Source organism: Nuphar pumila, chromosome 3 (genome assembly GCF_984573655.1).
Source record: "Nuphar pumila chromosome 3, dmNupPumi1.hap1.1, whole genome shotgun sequence".
Classification (NCBI taxonomy): domain Eukaryota; kingdom Viridiplantae; phylum Streptophyta; class Magnoliopsida; order Nymphaeales; family Nymphaeaceae; genus Nuphar; species Nuphar pumila.
Genome location: NC_143251.1, coordinates 35,624,255 through 35,649,158, shown reverse-complemented (window position 1 = coordinate 35,649,158; position 24,904 = coordinate 35,624,255). Strand labels below are relative to the sequence as shown.

General features: G+C 37.0%; 1 protein-coding gene across 2 annotated transcripts; it reads left to right on the top strand.

Moving 5' to 3' along the window:
• The first annotated feature begins 1,641 nt into the window (after window positions 1-1,641).
• Window positions 1,642-23,833, top strand: LOC149842570 (lysine-specific histone demethylase 1 homolog 3-like). 2 transcript variants are annotated; one of them, XR_016430794.1, is made up of 9 exons: window positions 1,642-4,760; window positions 9,046-9,184; window positions 9,461-11,923; window positions 12,000-12,093; window positions 19,952-20,415; window positions 20,506-21,207; window positions 21,913-21,987; window positions 22,145-22,750; window positions 23,230-23,833. XR_016430794.1 is itself a non-coding variant. In XM_089999294.1 (8 exons), exons 1-8 carry the CDS (start codon window positions 2,317-2,319, stop codon window positions 22,208-22,210), a joined length of 6,447 nt encoding a protein of 2,148 aa, XP_089855420.1. In that variant the 5' UTR covers window positions 1,642-2,316; the 3' UTR covers window positions 22,211-22,909. The 2 variants fall into 2 exon arrangements, 1 of the variants encoding a protein (XP_089855420.1); XM_089999294.1 differs by lacking the exon at window positions 23,230-23,833 and having other exon boundaries at window positions 22,145-22,909.
• The last annotated feature ends 1,071 nt before the right edge of the window (window positions 23,834-24,904 follow it).

Genomic DNA, 24,904 nt, shown 5'->3' with positions numbered 1-24,904 from the left:
TAACATGACCCGGCCAAGTCATGAGTCACTCGAGTGACGAATCACTGGGTTTTAAAACTATGATTTTTTCCTGTAAAGATCCTAAACAAATTGCCTCTAGGAGAGAGTTTGCCACACTCCACCAGGGCGAAACACCCTCTAACATGAACGCAACTAGGGATGGTAAACGAGCCAAACGAGTTGAGCTCATCTTGTTCAGGCTTCCCTCATAGAAGAATGGAGCCAAGAATTGGTTCGTTAAAAGAAATAGATTTCAACAAAGAGATTTGAATTGCAAACCTCTTCAATACATGTCATAAGACCCTACCATCAGTACAAATCTACTTTTTAATGTAAAAATACTAAACTTCTATATATTACAATTTTATGAGCTTACTCAAGCTGTACTGAGTTGAGTTCATTTTTTTTGTTAATGAGTTGTTTGTGGCTTGGCTCGCCAGCTACATTAATCGAACAGGAAGGGGTCATGGCGGCCCAAACTGAGCCGAACCACAAGCGGCTCAGCTTGTTTTCCATCCCTAAAAGCAATACAATGGAATGTAAATTATTCTCCTAAAGGGCATGCTTGAAAGTGAGAAAATAGTGGGAAAAATGAAAGCATGAAGAAAAAAGTACATATTTTTTCAACCATTCCAAATGAGAGACAATTTTTTTTTTTAAAAATGAAGTTTTTCTAAAAAGTACCCTTTTTTATAGGAAAAATTCTCCACCTGGTGGGGGTGGAGGATTTTTTCCTATAAAAAAAAATTGCATTAGAGAAACCATTCACCCACAATGTCATTTCAAGGGTTCCACAACAAGCGTTTCCTCCATCCTAATCTTCCTCCAACCCACCATAATTTTCACGTCTCTCTCTGATTTTATTTTGTTTTTTCATTATTGGTGTTTCGTTAGTTACAGTGGTTTTGCTTATACTTTTAGAGGTTCTCAAGAAGAGCAAACAAAAAAGAGAAGCCATTGAGCTTGTGGATTTTGGGGTTAGATTGCAACCCTTGAGTGAAAAGTTGCTTTAACTCTGTAGGGGTGAGTCTTATACTCGTGGAGAGAAACATGTGCTGAAAAATCTAGGATTGATTGCAATAGTGGCAGCAGATGGTGATTTTCTTGAACCTAACTATAGAGACAACTCTCTTTCAACCTGCTGTGGGTTGGTGGCACTAGTGGTGAGTAAACTGTTTTGATCCCCTATTGCTTCTATTAACATTTTTTTCTTATTTTTTTTTCTCTTAGTCACTGCATCTGAGTTTTTCTCCTGGTGGTGGTGGGTTTGCCTTGCAAATTACTATTATCCCGATTATACATCATGTTCTTATTCTACCTGAGGATGGAGAGCCATATGCTTTTACACAGTTTCTCTTCTTCTTATTCTTCTCTCTTATTTTTTATTTCATTTTTTCTCGTGGTACACAAACAAGTGAAAAATTTTCATTTAAAATGTCATCACATCTACAATTTTTTTTTCCTGTGAAAATCTTTCTTGCTTCCAAACGTGCCTAAAAAGGTGTGACTCTAGTTTAAAGAGAAAATGTCGCTCTTTCATTTGATGCGTGGGCCTCACCACCTAAATCTCACAGGTATGTTTGTTTGGCCCCTGGTGAGAAAGAGGCCCTCTTTATTGTGAAAGAAGGCCTCCTCTTTCACAGGAAGTGGGAGGTGAAACAAACACCCCCTAAAATAATCTCCCATAAGCTTCTTTTCGTTTCTGGTTTCCCCCCACAAATCCCTAACCACAATTTTGCCACTATCTCCAAAGTCCATAGGCTTCTTTTCGTTTCTGGTTTCCCCCCCACAAATCCCTAACCACAACGTGCGCGTGTCTGCACGGTGCAGAGTTCGAATCGTGTGGCTGGACTCCAAATCAATCGAGCCATGCACGCACTCATTGCTCTCAGCCCGGTAAGGACCGTCTCGATCCGAATTCCCCAACTCCAGGTGGTGTTCTTCCAATCCCTCCTTCGATTTCATCCGGAAAAAAATCTTGGTTCCTCTTGAGCATTCTTGTTGAATTCGCGCTTTTCGATTATTTTCTCGAGTTGGGTGGTCTTTTTTTCGCTGTTTTTGGTGTTGGAGATCGTTGGTTTCTAGGATTTTTGAGGTGGGTATCGAAAATCCTTCGGTTTTATCTTGATTCCTTTTGTGAGGAAACCCTAGAACGAGTGTGGGGGTCGTTTTTTTTGCTGCGGATTGGCGATTTGGAGAGGTTTTGTGTGATTTCCGGGTGCGTGGTTAGGGTGGGAGAGGATTGAGTGTTGGGTTTGGGGGGTCAGAACGCTGAAAGGGCGCCATTGACGAGCGAGGAGGGTAGATGGTTTGAGCATGGATGGGGGTGGGATGAGAGGGTTTGGCAGTAACAAGAGGAAGGTGGAGGTGGTCGGAATGAACGACGACTCAGACGACGATAACGAGCCCATAGGATCCATTTTCAATCTGAAGAAAAAGAAGAAGAAGAAGAAGAAGCTCAGCGACTCGAAGAAGGTAGGGACGAGCTTTGAAACGAAAGCGGAGATTGGAGACGAGGGGTTGAAGGTGAAGAGTACGGTCCGTGAAGACAAGGATGATAGCGACGATGATGGGGAACTTACGTTGGCTAGTTTTAAGAAGAAGTTGAAGGATCCGAAGGTATACAAAGACAGTGGGAAGGATCTTGTTGAGCGTTCTTCTTCCGCTAAGGATTCTTCGTATGGGGATCATAGTAGCGTGATTCGGTTGTGTCCGTCATCGAAACTTGTGGAGGAAGATCATGAGGGTGGTGGGGTTGATGATGTTGATGATGGGCTGGATCAGGTCTTGGTTGGAAGCTTGAGGGTCTTACGTCCTAGCCTAGGTCAGGAATCCCAATCAGCATCACCTTGCATCTCTGAAGTGGGAATCTTGAGATGTGAGGATGGATTGGATCAATCCGCCGAGGGAAGCCTTGAAGAATCGGCTTCTATGCCTGTTAAGCGAACACGAACTTCTTCAAGGCATAGACAAACTGTGGAGACTCCTAGATCGACCAATACACCGGATAGATCTCCAAAAGATTTGTTGTCCGAGTTTGTCAAAGCTCAGAGATCTCGCGGTCCTTCTGTAAGGAAGGAGAAGGAGCAAACTGTGGTGCCCAGTGAAAGCTCTGATCTAGCTCCTGAAAATAATCACGATGGTTCATCAGATTCTGTAGCTACCAAGCACCATCTTCTTCCTCCCAAGAATAAAAATGTGGAGTCTTCTATTTTGAATGGTAATTCATTAAACTGCTTATCAGGAGTATTGTTCAGGAATACGCGAAAACAGACAAGGGAAGTCTCTTATAAGCAGAGTTCCAGGAAGAGTGTAGATGGTTCACCCTCTGTGCAATCAGTGGAATCAGATAGTGCTCCCATAGTTGAGAAAAAGGCTGAAATCAAAGAAGATGGTGAACAACAACTTGATGGAAGCTTAAAGAGCAAGAAAGCTCTCACCTATGAGAAAGTTCAATCTGCTCCCTTATCAAACTCAATCGAGGCAAGCATTGCGTCAGATAATGTCTTGCATGGACCGCCTGAGAGGATTCTAAAAGAGGTGTCTACTGCTTTAACCAGAAAATTGCGTCGTTCATCCATCCCAAGACTAACAGAGGCAACCATGAAGTCTGATAAATATTCACATCAAGCTTCCTATGAGATGTCTGAAGACTTGCTATCATCTGTTTTTAGGCGATCGAGGTCTGCTACTAAACAAAGAAAGGCGGTTAAAACATCGTCGCCTGGTGCTTTGGTGAATCAACTTTTGGTCAGTTCAAACCCTCCTTTGGCCTCTGCATTAAACTGTGTTGATGAAACCACAAGTCTGACATCGAGCCAACCCTCCCATGAATTGATGGAACATTTATCTCCTATCCAGGACACTGATGATAGATCCAGTACACCTCTTGATGATACCACAAAGGAGCTGTTACCAACTGTTGTTCCTAAGCTTCCACAATTTGTAAAAGAGACAGTTGAAATAGCACAAATTGAAAATGGCTTAAATCCTATAGAACAAATGGAGCTAGTTGTGGATGATAAAGATAATATGGCTGGAATGTCCAAAGATTCTAATCAGGCTGCTGATTTGTTTCAGGGTGATCTGCCTTCTAAGCCAGTTAGTAGTCCTTGTGTTGCTTCTGTTGAGCACAAGGAGAGACTGCCTTATACTTCATTTAGCCAAGCTTCAAATGGTATTTCAAAGTGTTCAACCTTACTTCTAAAACAACAGCTTTCCTCGACTGGAATTCAGGATCCATCTGAAGAAACTATTAGATCTGATGATATGATAGATGGACTTTTGGGTGATGTTTCAAAAAATTCATCAGCTGTTGCAGTTGAAGAATACAGTTCAATAAAGGATAACCAAATACCCCAACGTGTGACTGAAACACTTTGTTTGGAAGAAGTATGTTCAGATGATGCAGGAAAGGGCCCTTCCAAAACAGCTAATAAGATATCAGCATCACAAAGGGCTACACATAAGGTTAAAAAGCCCAGATATGGAGATATGGCCTATGAAGGAGATAGTGATTGGGATTCTTCAATGCATGAACAAGGAATTTCTGAAAATCTTCCTGTCATAGATGACAGCCTGCTTACTAAGACAAAGGCAAAGTCTGATTCACTCTCAACTCTGTTGACAGAGGCTTCTAATGGGGGTGCTGCAGCAGTTGCAGCTGGATTGAAAGCAAAAGCTCTAATTCCAATTGAAAAAATAAAATTCAAGGAGGTCATAAAGCGCAGAGGTGGTCTCCATGAATATCTTGAATGCAGGTTAGTTATCTTTTCAAAATGCACACTGTTTATTTAGCTTCACTTACAACTTGTCAAGATATGCTTTTACTTTTTTTTTCTTGGCCTTTTGTGAATCTTTCAGTCACAATAAATTCACAGGTTAAGTCTTTCCAATGTTCAGAATGATTGTACTCATATTTCTCATGGGTGAATGTTTGATCAAGAGACTATAAATTATAAATTTAGGTTTCTCAAAATTCATTTTTTTGCTCCATACCAATGTTGTCAGTATCGGTATTGGCCCTGTAGAGTTTGGCTAACTATTCAGGTGAATCGGCCGATACCGATACTCAAGTGAATCGTTCTGAATCGGCCAAAATATAATTAAAAAATATTGCGTGTCAATCAGAACATGGCATGTGTTAAAGCCATTAAAATAATAAAAAACAATAATTTTAAGTATTTTTTACATTTATTAAAAAATAACTGATTCGGGGGTGAAGTGTATCTATTTTCTGCCCATACGATAGTCCGATACAGGCCGATACGCACCGATACTGACAACATTGCTCCATACATCTAAACTGCTGTTGATATGATTGTTAAGCAGAAGATGGACATAGAGTAGATTCATTTCTTGTCTTCAGCATAGTAGAATTTTCTTGTTTATAACATATAAGGTGTATGATAGAGATGCTAAGCAGGTGGATGTTTTTCAAATATTAAGCATGATCTGATTGATCTCAGCAGGTCGTTATGTACACTGTGATTGTGACCTTAAACCACTTACATTGACGTAAAAGCTTGGCTGCTAATTTTCCTGATGCTTTTTCTGTGTTGCATGGATCAGGGAACGACATATATTCCCTGCATAATCTTGGTTTAAGAGTTTAATGTGTTAGTTTATCAACTTTAAATTGATTTTGAAAGCATAGAGTATGAATTAAAATAACATGCTTGAAGGCTCAACTTCTTTGGTCTAATTTGGAGTTGATCATTTGGCTATGTCCAGCCAAAGAAATGATTGTGGATTACCCAGAGCAATGTCAGACATTAATTTTTAATGAGCTTAATGACTAAATCGATGTGATCATGCAGGTTCATTCTCATGGTAATCACTCAGGTTACTCAGGCACTGCTGTACTACGATGTGTCAGATGTGATAATATTAAAAGAAAAACACCTTAGAATGTAGTTGCTATTATCTATACTTCAAGGACTGGTAGACTTTTTGAACACAATATCTGTATAAATACTAATAAACAGCAAATAAATAAGCATAATAGGTTGTTAGTCATCCATTAAATGTGGGTGATAAAAACATGAACAGAGTTTGCTTATGTTAAATGTCTACAAGGAGAATAATCATCTTTGATGTCTTAGGGATAAAAAATTAAGAAACCCTGAGTTGTTTATCTTAATCTAAATATGATCACTTCCTCATGTATGGCTGATAACTCTCACCTATGATAACCTTAAGTTATCATTACATGTAACAAAAGAATGATGACCAAGAGCAGAAAAGACACAACTATGGTAGAACAGAAAAAAAAAATCTTGATTATTACTGGTGTCCAATCTTTCATCCGGCCTTAACACATCCACACCCTTGTATCAATTAAACGAAGCTGCAATTGCTTGATGCATGCAAATTTTTGGACAGACAAACTTTATCATAAACAAAGTACCTGACGGTAGGCTATGAAGAAACCTCACTGTATGGTACTGGGAAGGGGCCTCATATTGATCTGTATAAGCTTTGCGATAGTTGCATATGGCTAATCATGCATTGCTATGTACATGCTTATTCTTCTACGCAAAATTCTTGCTGGTTAATGTGTTCTATCTATTCAGCATTTAGTAGCAGCCTTATCTGGATGAAGAGATAATGTGTATTGAATATAATTGCATGAGGGTAAAGTGTTCTGATAGCTTGAAGCTGACCTAGTCTAACCTTAATCTTGAGAATAGGTTTAACTCTCACAAAATAGAATGAAACATCAGCTGAGAAAAAAGAAATAGAAAAAGGTAACCAAGGGTGATAGGAATGGTTGAGGGGAACTAAAATTGCTTAAAGTGTGATATACCTTAATAGCTGAAATCCATTTAATGGTTAATTAAATGAGGCAGTTGCCTAGGACTGAATCCACAATCAACTGTTAGCACCTACCAAGATCTAGTTTTAGAGGATCATATGAGTTGCAACAATCATAATGGAGGCTTGGAGAACAACTTGAGTTAGGGAAAATTGGAATACGTAAAAGGAGTGAGCGGAGGCATGAAAATAAGTTGCTTGTTATTAAAAAAGTATGGGGCAGGTTCATCACAGAATAATTAGCGGCTGACAAGAAGGTGAAACAAAACTGCAGTGATGGACTATAGGACACAAACACAACAATTTGATGAAAGGAGCACATCTGTATGCTTCAATTATTCTATAAATTGTATAGAACATATATTAGCAGGGGTAAAATAGTATAGCTGTACTCTAATTAGCTGCACCATCTTAACTGAAGGATCTTGTGATTGAATGCCAATGAGGGCAATCTTTAGCTATCATGTAAATTAGAATTTTAGTTGGGAACCGATATAAAAGTCTATGACATCACTCAGCACCATCTGTTTGGCAAATTGAGGGTAAAGCCCTTCTGATCCTATCAGACTGGCCAAGTCTTGTTCTATACTTATCATGATAGATACCTGTAAATACAAACTCATTCATGTTTGCAAAAGATTTTAATACGCTTCATGGACAAAGTTTTTTTGTATTTTCTTCAATTTTTAACAATATTTACAACCATACTTACTAGGCAAAATGATTGAGGTACACTATGCATAGGAATAATTTTTACACAGTAAATAGACATCTTAGTGGATTCAAATTTTGATATGTATTTAGTTTATCAGTGCTTGATAACTAATCATTTTGGATATAATAGATTGGACAAAAACACATAGGTGTTTCATAGAATATCCAGTAGACATCAATGCTCAGTATTTACTGCTGAAGATTGGTGTTATAAGTTATAACTTAGATTCATCTTGTTGTAGGCCAAGATAAACCGTTTTATGTTATGAAGGAAAGAGATATATGTATGAAATGGTTGTTGCATGATGGATCTAGATGGGTGTGCATCCTTGACAAATTTAGTCCCCACCTGCATCATTCTGGATTCTATCTATATTTACTGTTGGTTCAAATTCAGATTTCTCTTTTGAATGTGCTTTTAAAAATTAAAACTAAATCCTAATCCGAGACCAAATAATGTACATATGCACTGTGGTCAATGAAACAGCTCCTTAAGAAGCAAGTGTGAAAGCACAGTTCCCGTAACAGTATTACCATGAGGTATGCATGCTGAATGCATTGGCTTCAGTTGACATCCTTGTAGTTGTATGTAATAAAGCTCCCAATGTGTTGGACCAGTTCTAGCCTCAATCCATGTTGTATCGATCTAACATGTTATAATGCAAAATTGTCTGGTTTGGGTGGTATGGATTTGACAGCTTTTACCTGTTTAAAAGAGTTTGGTAATCATTATTAGATTTGGTTAGCTCATTGTTTGAAACCAGTACCAAGATATCAAAAAATTGTTTATTTAGGACACTTAGCCAACATGAACTTGTTTAGTCAAGTTTTGTAAGCTTGCCACTATTAATTATCTATTGGTGGGATATCATATATAGTTATTAAGCCAGATCCAAATAGTATTCAGTCCAAACAAAACTTGAAGCAATTTAGAAACATTTATCTCTTATTAGGTCAGGTGTTTGGGAATCTCCCAAGTTGGGTTTGTGTGAATGTAAATCTGATAATGCTAGGCATCTTCATTTCAATATCTATTTATGTGTGGATTCCATGTTGGTTTTGAAATCTGGATTGGTACTTGTTTCATATTGAACCTATTTCATTCTGAGCTAGGACCAGCTTCTGAGCTGAACTATAAATTTGGGTCGATCCCCATTACATGTGCCTGAATTGGAGTAATTGAAGGCTTGGCCTTTGAAAATAATTGGAGGTTGAGTTAAAGTTCAGGTCTTATGACTCTTATCTGTTTAAAGTCTGCCCATACCCAATTCAATCTGTTCCGAAAATTGATTATGTTAGCAAATATTTTAAATTTTTATTTTAGATTTTGATTGAAATGTTGTCGATCGATGCTAAACTCTTTTACATGCATATCATTCGCAAAGACTAAGTTTTATTCTATTGATTTCCACCTGTATCTTTAGAAAAACAGAAACAAAAAAATCTTGGACTCCAAAGTTAAATGATATAAATTTATTTTTTCTGACATATGTGGTGTTTACTATCTTGCTGCAGGAATATGATCTTAAATCTTTGGAGTAAAGATGTCTGCCGCATTTTGCCTCTTTCAGACTGTGGAGTAACCTGTGATCTTGAAGATGAACCACCACGAGCACCCCTTATTCGAGAAATCTATGCTTTTTTAGACAGTAATGTAAGTTTTAATTGAAAGTACTTAATGTTTTTCTTATATAGAAGGTTACTTGAGTCGAATGTTAGCTAATTGCACACAAAGAAGCCGCTGTGGAGTGTGCTCCACTTGCAATTTACATGCTCTTCTGGCAATATGTTAGAAAAAAAATCCTCTCATATGGGCCATGTCTATGTCAAATTGCTGTGGGCGTTTACGCTTTCTTTTCAAGTCTCAATTTTGAGGGCCTAAAGTATAATTTTTGTTTAAATTTGGCCGGTTAACAATGTTAAATTGCAGAGTTACATAAATGGAGGCATTGCCTCTGAAAAAGAAATGGCAAGACCAGACTGTATGCCTCAACTGAAGCTTTCAAAAAGGAGTGATTTGACAGAAAACTCTGGTGGTAAAGGTGCTGATACTGAAGAGGAAGTTGCCTTTATTCTTGGTCAGGCTAAACATTGTGAGAAGAACACCATGGTAAAGAATGATGTGCAAGTGAAAGATGGGAACTGCATAACTGTGCTTGATACTGAAGCTGAAGATAGCAGCAAACACCCAGTGGCCAATTCCGAGTTGGACTCATTCATTCCAAAGGAGATGGAAGAAGATGCAGTTGGTCAGGCAGAGATAGGTATTTGTGCTTTAGGTTCAAGTGTATCATGTGCTCCAGAACTGCATATGTATGAACAAATTGTAGTGGCTAATAAGAGTCTGGATTTGGAACTTCAATCCACTGGTGGGTTATGTGAGCATGCAACGAATGGAAAAGAAAATGGTTTCAGTGATTGTCATGCCTCAGTCGGGCTAACAGAGGCTGTGAGTCTTGATTCTTTATGCATTGTTGATAAAAGTGGAGAAGCAAGTGCACTTGCTTCAGAGCAATCAAAATCTTCTTATGGCACCCTCTGTGATATGGGTTGTGAACGTGTTATTGTTATAGGAGCTGGACCTGCTGGTTTAACTGCAGCTCGTCATTTGCAACGTCAAGGTTTTCTTGTCAATGTTCTTGAGGGTCGGAATAGAATTGGTGGGCGGGTTCATACTGACCACTCAGCGTTTTCAGTTCCTGTGGATCTTGGAGCCAGCATTATAACTGGTGTGGAGGCAGATGTAGCTACCGGACAACGCCCTGACCCCTCTTCACTGCTCTGCACCCAACTTGACCTTGAACTGACAGTTCTGAATAGTGAGTGCCCTCTATATGATACTGTAACAGGTGAGAAAGTCCCAACTGTACTGGATGAATCTCTTGAAGCTGAGTATAACAGCCTTTTGGATGATATGGAAGTACTTGTTTCACAAAATGGAGAAGCAGCAATGAGAATGTCACTTGAGGATGGATTGGAATATGCCCTTAAGAGACGCCGCGTTGTGCATTCAGCAATGGACACAAATGGGTTGCACCATCTTAAAATATGTGATGACTTGGAAAGGTCTAAAATCTCCAGGAATGTTCCCGCAGATGATAGCAAAATGGCGATTACTGCTGAAACCATTGGTCAGGAAAGTAATAATCAGGATGATGACGCATTGGATCCTCTTGAGAGAAGAGTGATGAACTGGCATTTCGCCCATTTAGAATATGGGTGTGCGGCTTCACTTGACAAGGTTTCACTTCCTTACTGGAATCAGGATGATGTTTATGGAGGGTTTGGAGGGGCTCACTGCATGATTAAAGGAGGTTATAGCACTGTTGTAGAGTCTCTAGCAAAAGGGATAAATATCCACCTTAATCATATTGTCTCAGAGATCAAGTATAACATAAGGGACTTCCAAGGAAGTGGAGCTAGGAGAAATGAAGTCAAAGTCATCACCGAGGATGGTAGTGAATTTATGGGTGATGCAGTTTTGATCACTGTTCCCCTTGGTTGCTTAAAGGCAAACACAATTAAATTCTCTCCGTCTCTTCCAGAATGGAAACAAACTTCCATCCAGCGTCTTGGGTTTGGAGTGCTGAATAAAGTAATATTGGAGTTTCCAGTTGTATTTTGGGATGATTCTGTGGATTATTTTGGTGCAACTGCAGAGAAGACAGATAGTAGGGGGCAATGCTTTATGTTTTGGAATGTCAGGAAAACAGTTGGTGCTCCGGTTCTTATATCACTTGTTGTTGGTAAAGCTGCTATAGATGGCCAGAATATAACTTCAGATGATCATGTGAAACATGCTGTCTTGGTGCTCCGGAAGCTCTTTGGGGAGGCTTCAGTACCTGATCCAGTCGCATATGTGGTCACAAATTGGGGTCAAGATCCATTCAGCCGAGGAACTTACTCATATGTTGCTATTGGGGCATCTGGTGAGGATTACGACATCTTAGCGAGACCTGTTGAAAATTGTTTATTTTTTGCTGGGGAAGCTACATGTAAAGAGCATCCAGATACTGTTGGTGGTGCAATGATCAGTGGTCTCCGAGAAGCAGTAAGGATTATTGATGTTCTTAGGAATTCCCATGATTATGCTGCTGAAGTGGAGGAAATGGAGGCTGCGCAGAGACAGTTGGATACTGAAAGAAATGAAGTAAGGGACATGATGAAGCGGCTTGCTTCTAGTGAACTTTCTGGTGTTCTAAGTAAGACCCCCTTGGATGGGGATCAGAAACTGCTGACCAAGGAAGCCTTGTTAAAAGATATGTTTTTAAATGCAAAGACTACTTCTGGGCGCCTCTATTTGGCTAAGGAGTTGTTGCAACTTCCTGTCAAAGCTTTGAAGTCATTTGCAGGAACAAAAGAAGGGCTTAGCACACTCAATTCTTGGATTCTGGTATGCCAATATTTGTCTCATTATATCTTTACACTAAGCTACATGCTGATGTGGCATCTTTTGCTGTGCAAAACAGGATTCTATGGGGAAGGATGCAACCCAACTCCTGCGTCATTGTGTGCGCTTGCTTCTACTTGTTTCTACTGATTTACTTGCTGTACGTTTATCAGGTATTTTCTCTTCTTTTCTTGGTCTTGTTCTATTTGATTACTGTTATATCTTTGTTGAGTATAGCATTGCTGCCGATATGTGCTGTATTAGTTTTGTTTACGTTGAATTCGCATTTGGCATAACCACAAAGTAACACCATTAACTATTTATTTATTTGCACGTGATTGTTTTCAAAACTCACTAAAAATTGAAAATACAGAGTTTCTTTATTTCCTTTCTTTTAAGCTTAAATTGACTAATTGGAAAGAGCATTGATTGAAATGGGGAAAGTTGGATTTTTCTAGTTTGGTTCTTGTGTTATGAGGATTGTATCTATCATTAGCTAGTGATATTGCTTTTGCAGCATTGATTCTTAGGATGTACAGTAGGCAACTTCTTATTGCATGGTCCAAGTTCTGAGTGCATCCAAAATTAGATGAGGATATCGTAATTTTCAGTGACAAGTCTTGAACTCTATTTTAGTGGTTCAATGCTTCTCAATGCTAATTGAAAGCTTTGTAATGGGAGCATGGGGAGGTCTAGCTGCAAGTTTTAATGTTGCAAAGCCGAAGTTCTTCATGTTTTCTTCCCCAAATGGAGAAACAAGAGAGACCTCAATAAGTCAAAATGTGTTTGACTCGGGCTGTGTAGTCAAAATCGGTGACTAGTTGCCCTAGCTGTTAAGATTGTTGTAATCTTATATATATATATATAACAGTCAACTTGGGTTGACTAAGTCAACCAATGTTGACTTTATATAACCATTGGAGAGGTTTCAACAGTTATATTTATAGCCGTTGGATCCTCTCCAATGGTTAGAAGGGTTCTCCTCTTCTCTCCTTCTTCCCTATAAATAAGGGTATGTGTGTGCATTGTAAGATGAGATAGTGATTGGTAGTTTTCTAGGTTTTGAGTGTTGTAGTGAGGCTCTTTTGTAATTTTTTATTTCTTTTGTTTTATTTGAATTTCATACTTAATGAAATTATTTATTTTTAAGTCTTGTATTTTATAGGTATTTTCATTGTGAATGTGTGTTTAACTACATTGTATTCTTGGCTCATGTGACACATTCTGGAGTGCATTGGGATCCGTATCATTTCATGACATGGTATAAAAGTGAGGCATTGAGGTCTTAAAAAATATTCGTATTAATGGATGGTATGGATTTAAAAAATTTGTATTCCGGTATGTATCTTTGGATTTTCTATTTTCATATGTATGGTAAGTGTTTGTAAAAGGGTTATGATAAAATTAAATGTTTTTAAACATGTGATATGTGTAGTGAAAAATTATATTTGGAAAAATACTAAATTTCATGTTTGAATGTCTCTTAATGTATTGTGTGATCCTTTTTTAATATAGACGTGTTTTCTATGTTCTCATAAGGTCTTTTTATTATCATGTAAATGTGTTATTTCATGTATGTTTGAGTGATATTGTTCTATTAAGTAAGGCTATTTTCAAATGGCTTGTGTTAGATTAAGGCATCTTTACATATATATATATATACCTCAAATAGTCTTTATTAAATACCATAAGCATGACGTGTTATTATATACTCAAACCTCTTTTTGTGCTTATCTTAGTGGTTTCTTTCTTGCGTATTGATATCTTATATCATGCATCTTGGAGATTGTATATTTATTGCTTTGTGAGAAAAATCTCTTGTTTAATGTGATCACATGTGGGCTCTTAGTTATGTATGTTATTAAAATCTCTATGGCTCTTTGAGAACATTTTATCAATAATGTCAACATTTTTATGTTTATGCATAGCTCTTAGTTGGCTCTTTGTATTTCGCCCACTAGTGGTTTTGTATTTGTGTAAGTGTGCACTTAGCTCTTTTGGAATCTCTATATGTTGCCTTCAATTGTCTCATAGTAGATTTAGATCTAAAGATTATATATGTTATTCTTGTCTATTTAGTGAGATTTATTGGATCTTTTGTATGAGATGTGCCTTAGTGTACTTTTTTATTGAGTAATGGATTTTTGATCTTTTTAAAGATTATCAAGCATCGTAATTTGCATGCTTATTTACTTATTTAAATTTATAAAAAATGTCATAAGACATCCTATGTTGCATTGCATGTGATTGCATCGATTGACATATTGACAGCGCATCTAATTGCATTAATTCTTATGATAAGGTTTTCATCTGACTTTATTGGATTTGATTTGAAACTTGTTTCTACGAATCAATTATTTGATATGAACTTACCTATTTGGAAATTGATTTTCGTGAGTATTTATTGTCTTCTTATGGCATTGATTTTGTCCATCACAAAATTTTATATGTGATGCATCATCTCTCTTAACTTTGTTGTTGGGTCAGGGTTAACCGTTGAGGTGAGTTATGTGTGCACCTCATGTCATCTTATCACTCTAGATTCTCAAGGGTTATGAGTGACATGTTGTCACTTGTCTTGGGTCTGATTAATGGTTGATTGGCCTCTGAATTATTGTTGGTATTTTGAGTTAGTCGTTGAGGTGAGTTATGTGTGCACTTCAAATCATCTAATCAATTTGCAATTATGAAAGTTTAGGAGTGACGTGTTTACACCAGTCTTTGATTTGATTGATAGTTGATTGGCCTCTAGATTCATATATGCTTTCGTTGATTCAGAGATGTTTTTGTTGGGGTGAGTTGTGTATACCTCATTTTATGTCACTTTAGATTATCAACTTATGGTTTGGCTCTAACTGATAGTTGTTTGATCTTTTGATCTGAGTGTATTGTATCACTCATTCATTGTATGGCCGTTGTTATTATGGATGTTTGTAACTCTTTTTATCTATGACGACTATCTATTTTTAAAACCATAGTTTTTTGAAAGAGGTTAAATTTGATATTTTTATTGATAACATTAGTATGTTTCTATTACATGCCTTCTTACCTCGAGTGTCTTCTCTTTGTTATGCTTTGTATCTAAGTGTCATTGTATGTAGACTAGAGATGTTTGTTCCAAGCTTTTAAAACTCGTCGAGTCAACTCGGTGACTCGGCTGACTCGGCTGACTCGGCTGACTCGGCTCGGCTCGGCCCTCCAGCGAGTCAACATGGCAGGGTAAACTCGGCCTGACTCGGCCGAGTTCTGGGATATTTGAAATTTGATTTTTTGGGTATTTCAAAATAACAGTTTAATAATAAATAATAAATTGCAAGACAAACCAATTCAAAGATACAATAATCTATCAATCTTTATGTGTTGATTAAACATATTGGCAAAAAAATGATTCAAAGATCTAACAAAAGTGAAGCATACACGTATCGGTGCTTGTACTTCATGTTCTGGTGTTGGATGCCTTTGAGTGTTGTTTTATGAACACATCATATCCTTCATTGTATATAAAAATACATTTTTGTACAAAGTCTGTATTTGCTTATTTTCATATTCTTGTGAATTTCTCTATTTGCAATCTTAAATACACCTCTCACTCTATGCACTCATATCATATCCTTCATTGTATATACAAATATATTCTTGTACAAAGTTTGAAATTTTGTATCTTCATATTCTTGTGATTTTCTTTTTTTGCAATCTTAAATATACCTGCACCCACACCTGTGCATAACAATCTGTACCCTGACATCCTTATTTTTTGACAGAAACACCCATATCATACCAGTTGTGCTGATCTTGTACAATATGCTTGTACATGTATCCATGTGACAACATTTCCCTTGGTCATAATTGGAATTTCTTCTGGTGATTCATTCTCTTATTGTTATTTTACCTTGTTGCAACTAATTCAATCTGGCTTTTTATGCAAGATGATGTGTTGTTGTTCTCAATGAGGTGAGATCACTAGAAAGGAAAGCTAACAAAAGCTAGGGTGTCTTCTGGGGAAGTTTAGCTGAAATTCCTAAACCATTCTATTTAGAAACTTGAGTTTAAGTATGCTTCTAGACTCAGTTACATGGGGCCTTCATTGAATACCAAAGATATGCAAATGAAAATTGCTCGGTCCCTCCTTTGTCCTGCCTCTTCTAACCATTTCTTCCAACCTAGAGGTTCTAGCTGGGGACAATCAATATTCATCTAGCTAAACCTGAGTCAAATATGAGCAACATGCTTTGGCTCAATAAGCTAATCACCTTTGAATTTAAGGTATTCATTAATGTCCTTTTTATTTCTATTTATCTTTTGCTGTAGTTGTATTATGGTTCATTAGCTTCTTCATGTAACTTGATCTTTCCATGTGACCTTGTTATGAAGAAGTTTGTATTTTTTCTACTCTAAACTTGCAATTTTTTATTTTGTCAACTCTTTAGACTATATGTTTACTGAAAAACATGGTTTGAGACAAATTATATATTGTTTTTCTTTTAAAATCAAAAGTTAACAAAATCCGGTCCGAGTCACCCAGTTGACCCGCCAAGTCACGAGTCGAGTTCCGAGTCATGAGTTTTAAAACCTTTGTTTGTTCACACCTTCATATGTGTTTTTAGCCCATTGGTGACATTATGATTATACTCTTGTTTTAGTAGCTGATATACTCATGTTGAGTGTCATTATATGTAGACAAGAGATATTTATTCACACTTTTTTGTGTTTTTTTAGCCCATAAGTGGCATTGAGATAATATTGGTTTTCTAGTAGTTGATGTACTCATTTTGAAGTGTCATTATATGTAGATAAGCGATATTTGTGCACACTTTTGTCTGTATCTTTAGCGTATAAGTGACATTGAGATTATGCTCTTGTTCTGGTCGCTGATACACTTGATTTTTTAGGATTGGAGGTCTAATGAGGTGATTGCTTGTGATGGTTAAACTAGTATTTTAATTTACAAAATTCATTCATTATGATGTATGAGATTTTTAAAATCTCTTCGTAATTTTTCTAAACATATTTGCTCTTTTACGAGAAATAGTTGTTGAAATATTTTCATGCATTTTGCATTATATATATGCTTTAGTTGCATGAGTTACTCCATGATTAATTGTCTTGCATAATTTGCCTAAGTTTATGCATTTCATTAGTAAAATCTTTTATGCATATGCCCATAGTGGCTATTGTGTGCATCTGGTTGCTCTTGAGATTATTCTCACTTTGTATTTCTTTTTGGTAAATTGGTGTTTGTGCAATCCTATTGTATTTGTGTGGATCCTCATTGGGATCCCTTTTTGTATTTTCACTTGTTTTTTAAGCATGTGCCCTTGAAAGTTTGTGTATTGTTATTACTTACAATTGGTCCATAACTATGTCACATGGGTGCGGGTGCGACAAGGGTGCGGCTCAATTTCAAAAATTTTGGACACGGGTATATATATATATATATTAAAAAATATATCTAAAGACTGTGATATTGCACAGTCTTTAGCGCTAAAGACTGTGCTCTGCACAGTCTGGTAAATACTACTCTGCACAAGACCGTGCAACACAGTTTGGGTAAAGACTGTGCTCTGCACAGTCTTTCTCTGCTAAAGACAGAAGTATATATATTTTAAAAAATATATAAAAGATTTTTTTTTAGTTTTTATACATTTTTTGTCCTAAAATTGGACAAAAATAGACTCGGGTCAATGTTGACCGAGTCCAAAACATGGACGGACTCGGCCCCAGTGCGTTGACTAAGTCCGACTCTTCGTTGACCGAGTCCGGCCCGTGTCCGAAGCCGCACCCGTGTCTGCACCCGTGTCGACGCGAGTGCGTCGCCTCCCAAGCCAAGTCCGTGTGACATAGATCCATAAGTGATTTTTTTTCAGTTGCATGATTGATATTGCTTCTAAAAATGTTATTGATCTTTGTGTATTTGACTTATCTTAATTAAATGATGGAAATCATTTCTTGTATCTTTCGTTATGTGTAAAAAAATATTTTGATATTTAAACTCTTTTATGGGTTTTTTCTTCATGGCATTAATGATTGTTTAAAAAATTCATATTTTAGGTCTATTATGTATTAATATGATAAATATATGTGTATTGAATAATGCATGTTTTCATGAATGTTTAAAGTAATTAATGAATTATGAGCTTATCTTTGAGATATTTTGTGCATGCATTTTTCTTTTGATAATATGCAATTATGTTCTCATATAAATTAAGAACTTTTCATTATCTATTAAGTCATCTATTAAGTCAAGTTTGTCAATGACTATCATGTTTGAAGTTAATGTTTGTTCAAAATCAATTCTTTAAATTATTTTGAAAATGTTAAATTGAATTATTAAATATTTTTTATATAATGTGTGTTTGTGTGCTTGGCCATCCTCTTTTCATAATTTATATAAATATAGTTATTTCTTGTTAGATCTTCTTGCAGGTTTCTTTTCAAGCATTGGTGATATTGAAGATCCTCTGTGTAATGGAGCATATGATTGAACACCCTTTAAAAAAGACCAAATGGATGAAATTTATGAAGTCTATGAAGACATTTTATGTAATGAGTTTCTTCTTTGTAATTTCAAACTTACTGTAAGTTTAAAGGGGGGTGTTAAGATGGATGTAATCTTTTATATATATATATATATATATATATATATATATATATATATATATATATATATATATATATAATAGTCAACTTGGGTTGACTAATCAACCAATGTTGACTTTATAGAACTGTTGGAGAGGGTCCAACGGTTATATTTCTAGCCGTTGGATTCTCTCCAATGGCTAGAAGGATTCTCCCCTTCTTCTCCTCTTCTCTCTTTCCTTATAAATAGGGGTGTGTGAGTGTATTGTAAGGTGAGAGAGTGATTGGTAGTTTTCTAGGTTTTTAGTATTGCAGTGAGTCTCTTTTGTAATTTTTTATTTCTTTTGTATTATTTGAATTTCATACTTAATGAAATTGTTTATTTTTAAGTCGTGTTCTATGGGTATTTTTATTGTAAATGTGTATTTAATTACATTGTATTCTTGGCCCGTGGGACGCATTCCGAAGTGCATTGGGATCCACACCATTTCATGACACTAACAGCGGATCAGCACTTAGTCCGTGGCACCTAAGTGCCTTGGACTTTAAATGTCCTGATTAGTCAGAGTAGTCCCTGCCTAGGCCGCCTAGGCACCGACTAGTCTACGCGAGGCCCAAACTTGTCATTTTTTTACCTATATGTATATTATGTTTTTCCATATATATATTTATATACAAACTGTATTTTTTTAGATGTATATCTACTCTTTTTCTTCAGTATATTCTCTGTTTTATTTCAGAGTGTATATATATATATATATATATATATATATATATATATATATATATATATATATATATATATATATATATATATATATATATATATATATATATATATATATATATATATATATATAGATAGATAGATGGATAAAAAATGTATGTTTATGTATAGATTCTATTAAGTCTTATACCAATATATTATTGTAAATTTGCATTTTCTTGATCTGTTTTTTTTGGGTTCCGACTGGGCCGACTAGTCCCTCTTAGGCCCTGGTGAGGCCGTTTAGACGTCTGCCGCTTAGGTGCCGATTAACGCTTTTAACTACATAGGACTTGAGTAAAGTTTTCGCTAAATAAATACATAATTGAAATAAGCCTTATTTGTGATAAAGGTATTGTGTGTTGTGGTTACAAGATTAGGGCTAGGGCTGGGAATGCCTAATATATTAGATTGAATAGATGTCAAAAGTATGCTCGAGTCAACAAAGCAATGCATAAAATAAACTGTCTAGTCAGCAATGACACTTTGGTTAGGATCAGTTTTGCTGTTATAAGGAGCTATCTTGCATAAACCTTCATCATAAGCTTATATTATGTTTGGCACTTGTTTCAGTTACACTTTTTCTATTTTAATGTGCATGCTGCTGGTCTGCTAACTCCAACATTCAGTTTGTGTATGCTTGCATAAGCCTACATAGCTGGAGAATAACTCTCTCTCTCTCTCTCCAGGTATTGGGAAAACTGTGAAGGAGAAGGTTGTCCTACACAGTAGCCGTGATATCCATGCTGTGGCTGGTCAGCTGGTTAATATGTGGATTGAGGTGTTCCGAAGGGAAAAAGCTGCTAATGGGGTGGTGAGGTTTTTGAAGCAAACGAGTGTTTCTGATCAACCTAAGAACAAGGATTTTGTACCAAGGAAGACAACAGTGAGGGCCAAAAATGATACCTCTGACATGCAGGGAAATCTGGGAGTTCCATCATCCACTGGGAGTTACTCACCTGCACATGGAAGTAATAAGAAAGTGGAAGGCAAGCTTGTTAAACTAGAGCTAAAGGCTGGAAAATCTGAAGCTTCTTCCATGCATATGGACAGCCAGAATGTCCAAGCATATGATGTTGTAATGTCTGAAGAAGAGGCTGCAGCTTTTGCTGCAGCAGAAGCAGCTCGGGCTGCTGCCATTGCAGCTGCAGAGGTTTGTTTGTTATAGATTTAGCCTGTTATGTATCAAACAGTTTGAATATTGGAAACTTTATGTTGAAACTGTTACATTTAATTCCTGCAGGCATATGCTTCAGCAGAAGCACAATGCAGTATACCACGCGAGCTTCCAAAGATACCTTCATTCCATAAATTTGCCAGACGTGAGCAATATGCACAAAGAGATGAATCAGAGTCTAATAGGAAGTGGTGGCCTGGAAGTGATCTAGGAAAACAAGATTTTACAGCAGAAATTGATTCCAGAAATTGCAGGGTTAGGAATTGGTCTGTTGACTTTTCTGCAACTTGTGGTAATCTTGAGGGGTCAAGAATATCTGGTGAAAATTCCCAGCTAGGTTTTTCAAGTGATATCCGATTGAATTTCCATGAGCATTCTGGGGAAAGTGGAACAGTGGACAGCAGATTGGCAAGGGCTTGGGTTCATTCAAACCCTAGTATTGGAGGAATGGATCATCATGCTATTGATAGGTGGCAGTCACAGTCGCTAGGCTCTGATATTGATTTATGCTGTCCAAATGAGCCTGGGACAGATGAAGGATATTCGAACAAGGTAGCAAATGTACCTGTTGGAAAGCCCAAGAGTGAGGTGGAAGACAGCTCTGCCTCTCAAGCAGATGACAAAGGGTTAGAAAACCAGCAAAGAGGTGCAGAGAAAATCAAGGAAGGCATTGTGGATTATATTGCATCTTTGCTTATGCCATTATATAAAGCAAGAAAGATTGACAAAGAGGGATACAAGTCAATTTTGAAAAAGAGTGTGACAAAGGTGAGTTTCTTATCTATCTCTGGGTTGCATTTCTGTGTTTTGTTTACCATCTGGACAGTCTTAATCTTGCATAAATGCACATGCTGTTAATTGATAAAAGTGGCTTTTGCAAAACCCTTATTTATGAAGAGCCTTAATTAGTGAGTTAAGGTATTGATGAATTTCTCTTTCATTTGGTTCCTTGTCCTTTTTGTGAGAATTTGATAGTAATCTGCATTGTATAGCGGCAAATAAGAGAAAAACAATACAATAACTTCAAGCTTCATTCTGGAAGTTAAGCAACCAAAGGATTGATGCTGCATGTACGGGCAGGAATAAATGAAAGGATGTTTGGAGAAGTTCTGGTGCACCTTAGCATGTGGATATACACCACGAGTTCTTGATTTTGGAATAAAAGAATTGTGCCACTTTGTTTACAGTTTTTAATGTTTTTTTCACCTTATTTCAGGATTTGTCTTCTGTTTCTATACTTGACATTTATGGCTACAAGAATAGAGGAAATATATAACTTCCCAACAATTACTTCTAAGCTGGCATTTTTTTTGTTCTAGAACTATGTACTCATCCTCTCGATGTATGCTTGTATGTATTCTTGATCCTATTGACCATTGTCCAAGTCTGTCAATGGGGACATGCTCTGTGTTGCATGAGACTGTAATGTGTATCATTCTGTCGTTGTGAAAGTTGGTATGGTGCTCTCTTCAGGTTATGGAGCAAACGACTGAATCAGAGAAATTGTTGACTGTTTCTGAATTTCTTGAGTTCAGGCGAAAGAACAAGGTTAGTTTTATTATGTAATCTGAATGTTAATTAGCAGATAGGAGGAGCTTGTATTTATTCATTCATATATTTTTTTTCACTTGATGTTGGTAAGTTATTTTTGATAAATACCTTTGAAATTTTCATCGATTTCATTCTAAGCATTTTGGATCTGCAGATTCGCGCTTTTGTGGATAAATTGATTGAGAAGCATATGGCACTTGATCCACATTCTAAATCATGATTCTTCAGTGAGCAAATGCATGTTTTTTTCTCTGGAACGGCTGCTCTGTTCTTGAATTAGCATTGACATTGTGGGTTGCCAAATACATTTGTCAGGCAATTCTCTCCAGCCGCTTGTCATATAGAACGGCTGTTGGTGCCATTGATGATAATGTGGCATTGGATCCTTCTACAAAGTGGGTGGCAGACTGGACTACCAAGTTTTTTAGGTGATCAGTCCGGATGCCAGCAACGGTAATTATGTACTACAATCAGTTGTGCAGGAGGATCCAATGCAACACAAAGGAATAACCAAAATTTGGGCGACAGTGTGAGACACAGGGTTTTGCCATCTTGAAATTCTATTGCTTGCAGAGAACTGCTGGATCTGAGCCTGGTTGGGAGATCAGATGTTGGCTGTGATTATTGGGATCCCCTTTTCCTTTGATTGGCCGGAACAACATTTGAAGTTAGCTCTGCATCATTTGGCAGTATTTCAGCCACGGGAGGCAACTGCATTGATCTCTTCTTTGTACAGCTCCATATTGTTTCTGTTCAGAAGGTTTGTAAAATTTGTTCAATCTTTGTAACAAAAGGGAAACTCTGTTATTCCTCCCAAGAGGGGCATAACTGGAAGATGTTGAGTAATTTGGAATATAGGCAACAATTCTTGTAACTTGATTCTACTTGTGCTGATAAATCCGGAGCCAAGTTAATATCATCTTTTTTGCTTTCTTTCCCTCCCTATCTCCTTCAGATTGGTAGTGGGTCAACATGCTGTTTGATGTAAGCAGCCCTTTGTTTGGTAGGAAATCATTTTTAACATTTTTAAAGGGATCTGCCATCTTATGCTCTATTTTGTTAGTAATATAGGTGGAAGTGAGTAGTCTTCAATTAGAAAAAACATTCTGAAACTGGCAGGAAAGGTGCTCTCTCTCTCATATATATATATATATATCAATTATGGCATGATGCTATAGAAAATAAGTTTTCATGGCTACAAAATGGACTGATGAAGATTTTTTTTTTGGTGACATGTAGGGAGGCTTTTTTGTGCAAGGCTAGGGCTTGTGGCAACTCCTGAAGTTGAGCATCATTCATCTCACAAGATAGGTAGATGATCCGGTTGATTGTTGCAGCATCTCACAATGAAGGAGATGTCTGCCCTGTTGAGCCTGTAAAATAGGCTGCCTTGGGGGAGTTAACAGGTAGGGGGTATATGTTCATCAATTTGACAGTTTAACTGGGAGATTGGAGCACACATTCATGCTTCATTGAAGGCTTCTTACTTCGATGGTTCACACACACACACACACATGCATGCACGCTCACTCACTCAGAGCTGTAATTGCAGTGCATCTTATAGACTTTGTTGAATAAGTGTTTAAATAGCGTATAATGGTCATAGCTCTGTTTCCAGGGTTTGGGGCATCTCATCTTCTCTCCCATGGAGAAAATATCGACCATGTTAGGGAGTGTAGGGCTTTGTAGGGAGTTGGGGAGTCGGGAAACTGAAAATTTCCTGTTCTTGGAATTGGCAACTATCTCTTCCTACCTGGGGAGTTGGAAGAGTAATTTAAAATTATTGGAATTGTCAGATATCTCGTTTTAAAACGGAGTGGGTTTGATTCTTGAACTATCTCAACTCTCTGAGTGCCTCTATCCACCATTTTCCAAACAGGAATTGTCATTGGAGTTTTATCCAACTTTCTGGTAAGTTACCAATTACTATCTCCATCTTTGGCTCTTGATCCAAAGCCCTGTGGGGATATCCTTTTGAAGCTTAATAGAAAAAAAGGGAGTATGACTAATACGTGCAGTGCTTGCACGATTCCAATTGAAACAGAGAAGCCATAAAAAGGTTGTTTGAACAATGGTGAAAAAATAATAAAAAAATATTGTTTCTCTTGAAGGAACTCTTTTAATGGTTTGAAAATTGATTTATTAAGTAATTGGTGTATTGTATTTTCATCTTACAAGATAGGAGTTTCTGGCATACGAAAGTTGAAATATATATTTAATTTGGCATGAGTTTATCCTTTTATGACTTTTTGTACCCATTCAAATATAGAACTGGCCTAAACTGGTTTATATTTTTATATGATTGTTTTTACCGTTTATTTAATAAGAGTAAAAGTTTAGGTTATTGTACCAAATTGGTTGGGTTTTAAGTGGCTGAGTTCATTTTATGAAGGGAAAACGGACGAGTTGGTTTGTGCATGAAATTTTTTGCATCTACTTCAATCTTTTGTCTGATTTCAAGGGGCCTGGTTTGTTTCATTCCCATGTAAAGGAAAGTTTAAATGGGAATAGGCACGGATTTCACATTCCCATCAATAAGAAAAGACTCCTTGGGATAGGCATCCTATTACGGGCGGACAATCCCATGTGTGAAAACATGCATATGTAAATCCATTTAAAGGGGACCATGATGACTGGGGGTGAGGATCAGGTGACATCATATGGTACACTTTTAAGTGTGTTGCGCCACCTGATGCCCTCCATCTTTGGCTGGCAGTTGTGGGGGCCCAAAAGTAGATGGAGGGCATCACGTGAAATGGCAAACTTCAAAGTGTCATATGATGACACCTGATCTTAGAGCATGATTGTGGGTCCTAGAGGAAAATGGAGTTGGCATGTTTGTTTCACCTATGTATGACAATTTAGGATTTCATATATAAACCCTTATTTTCGTGTGTAAATTGGGTGAAACAAA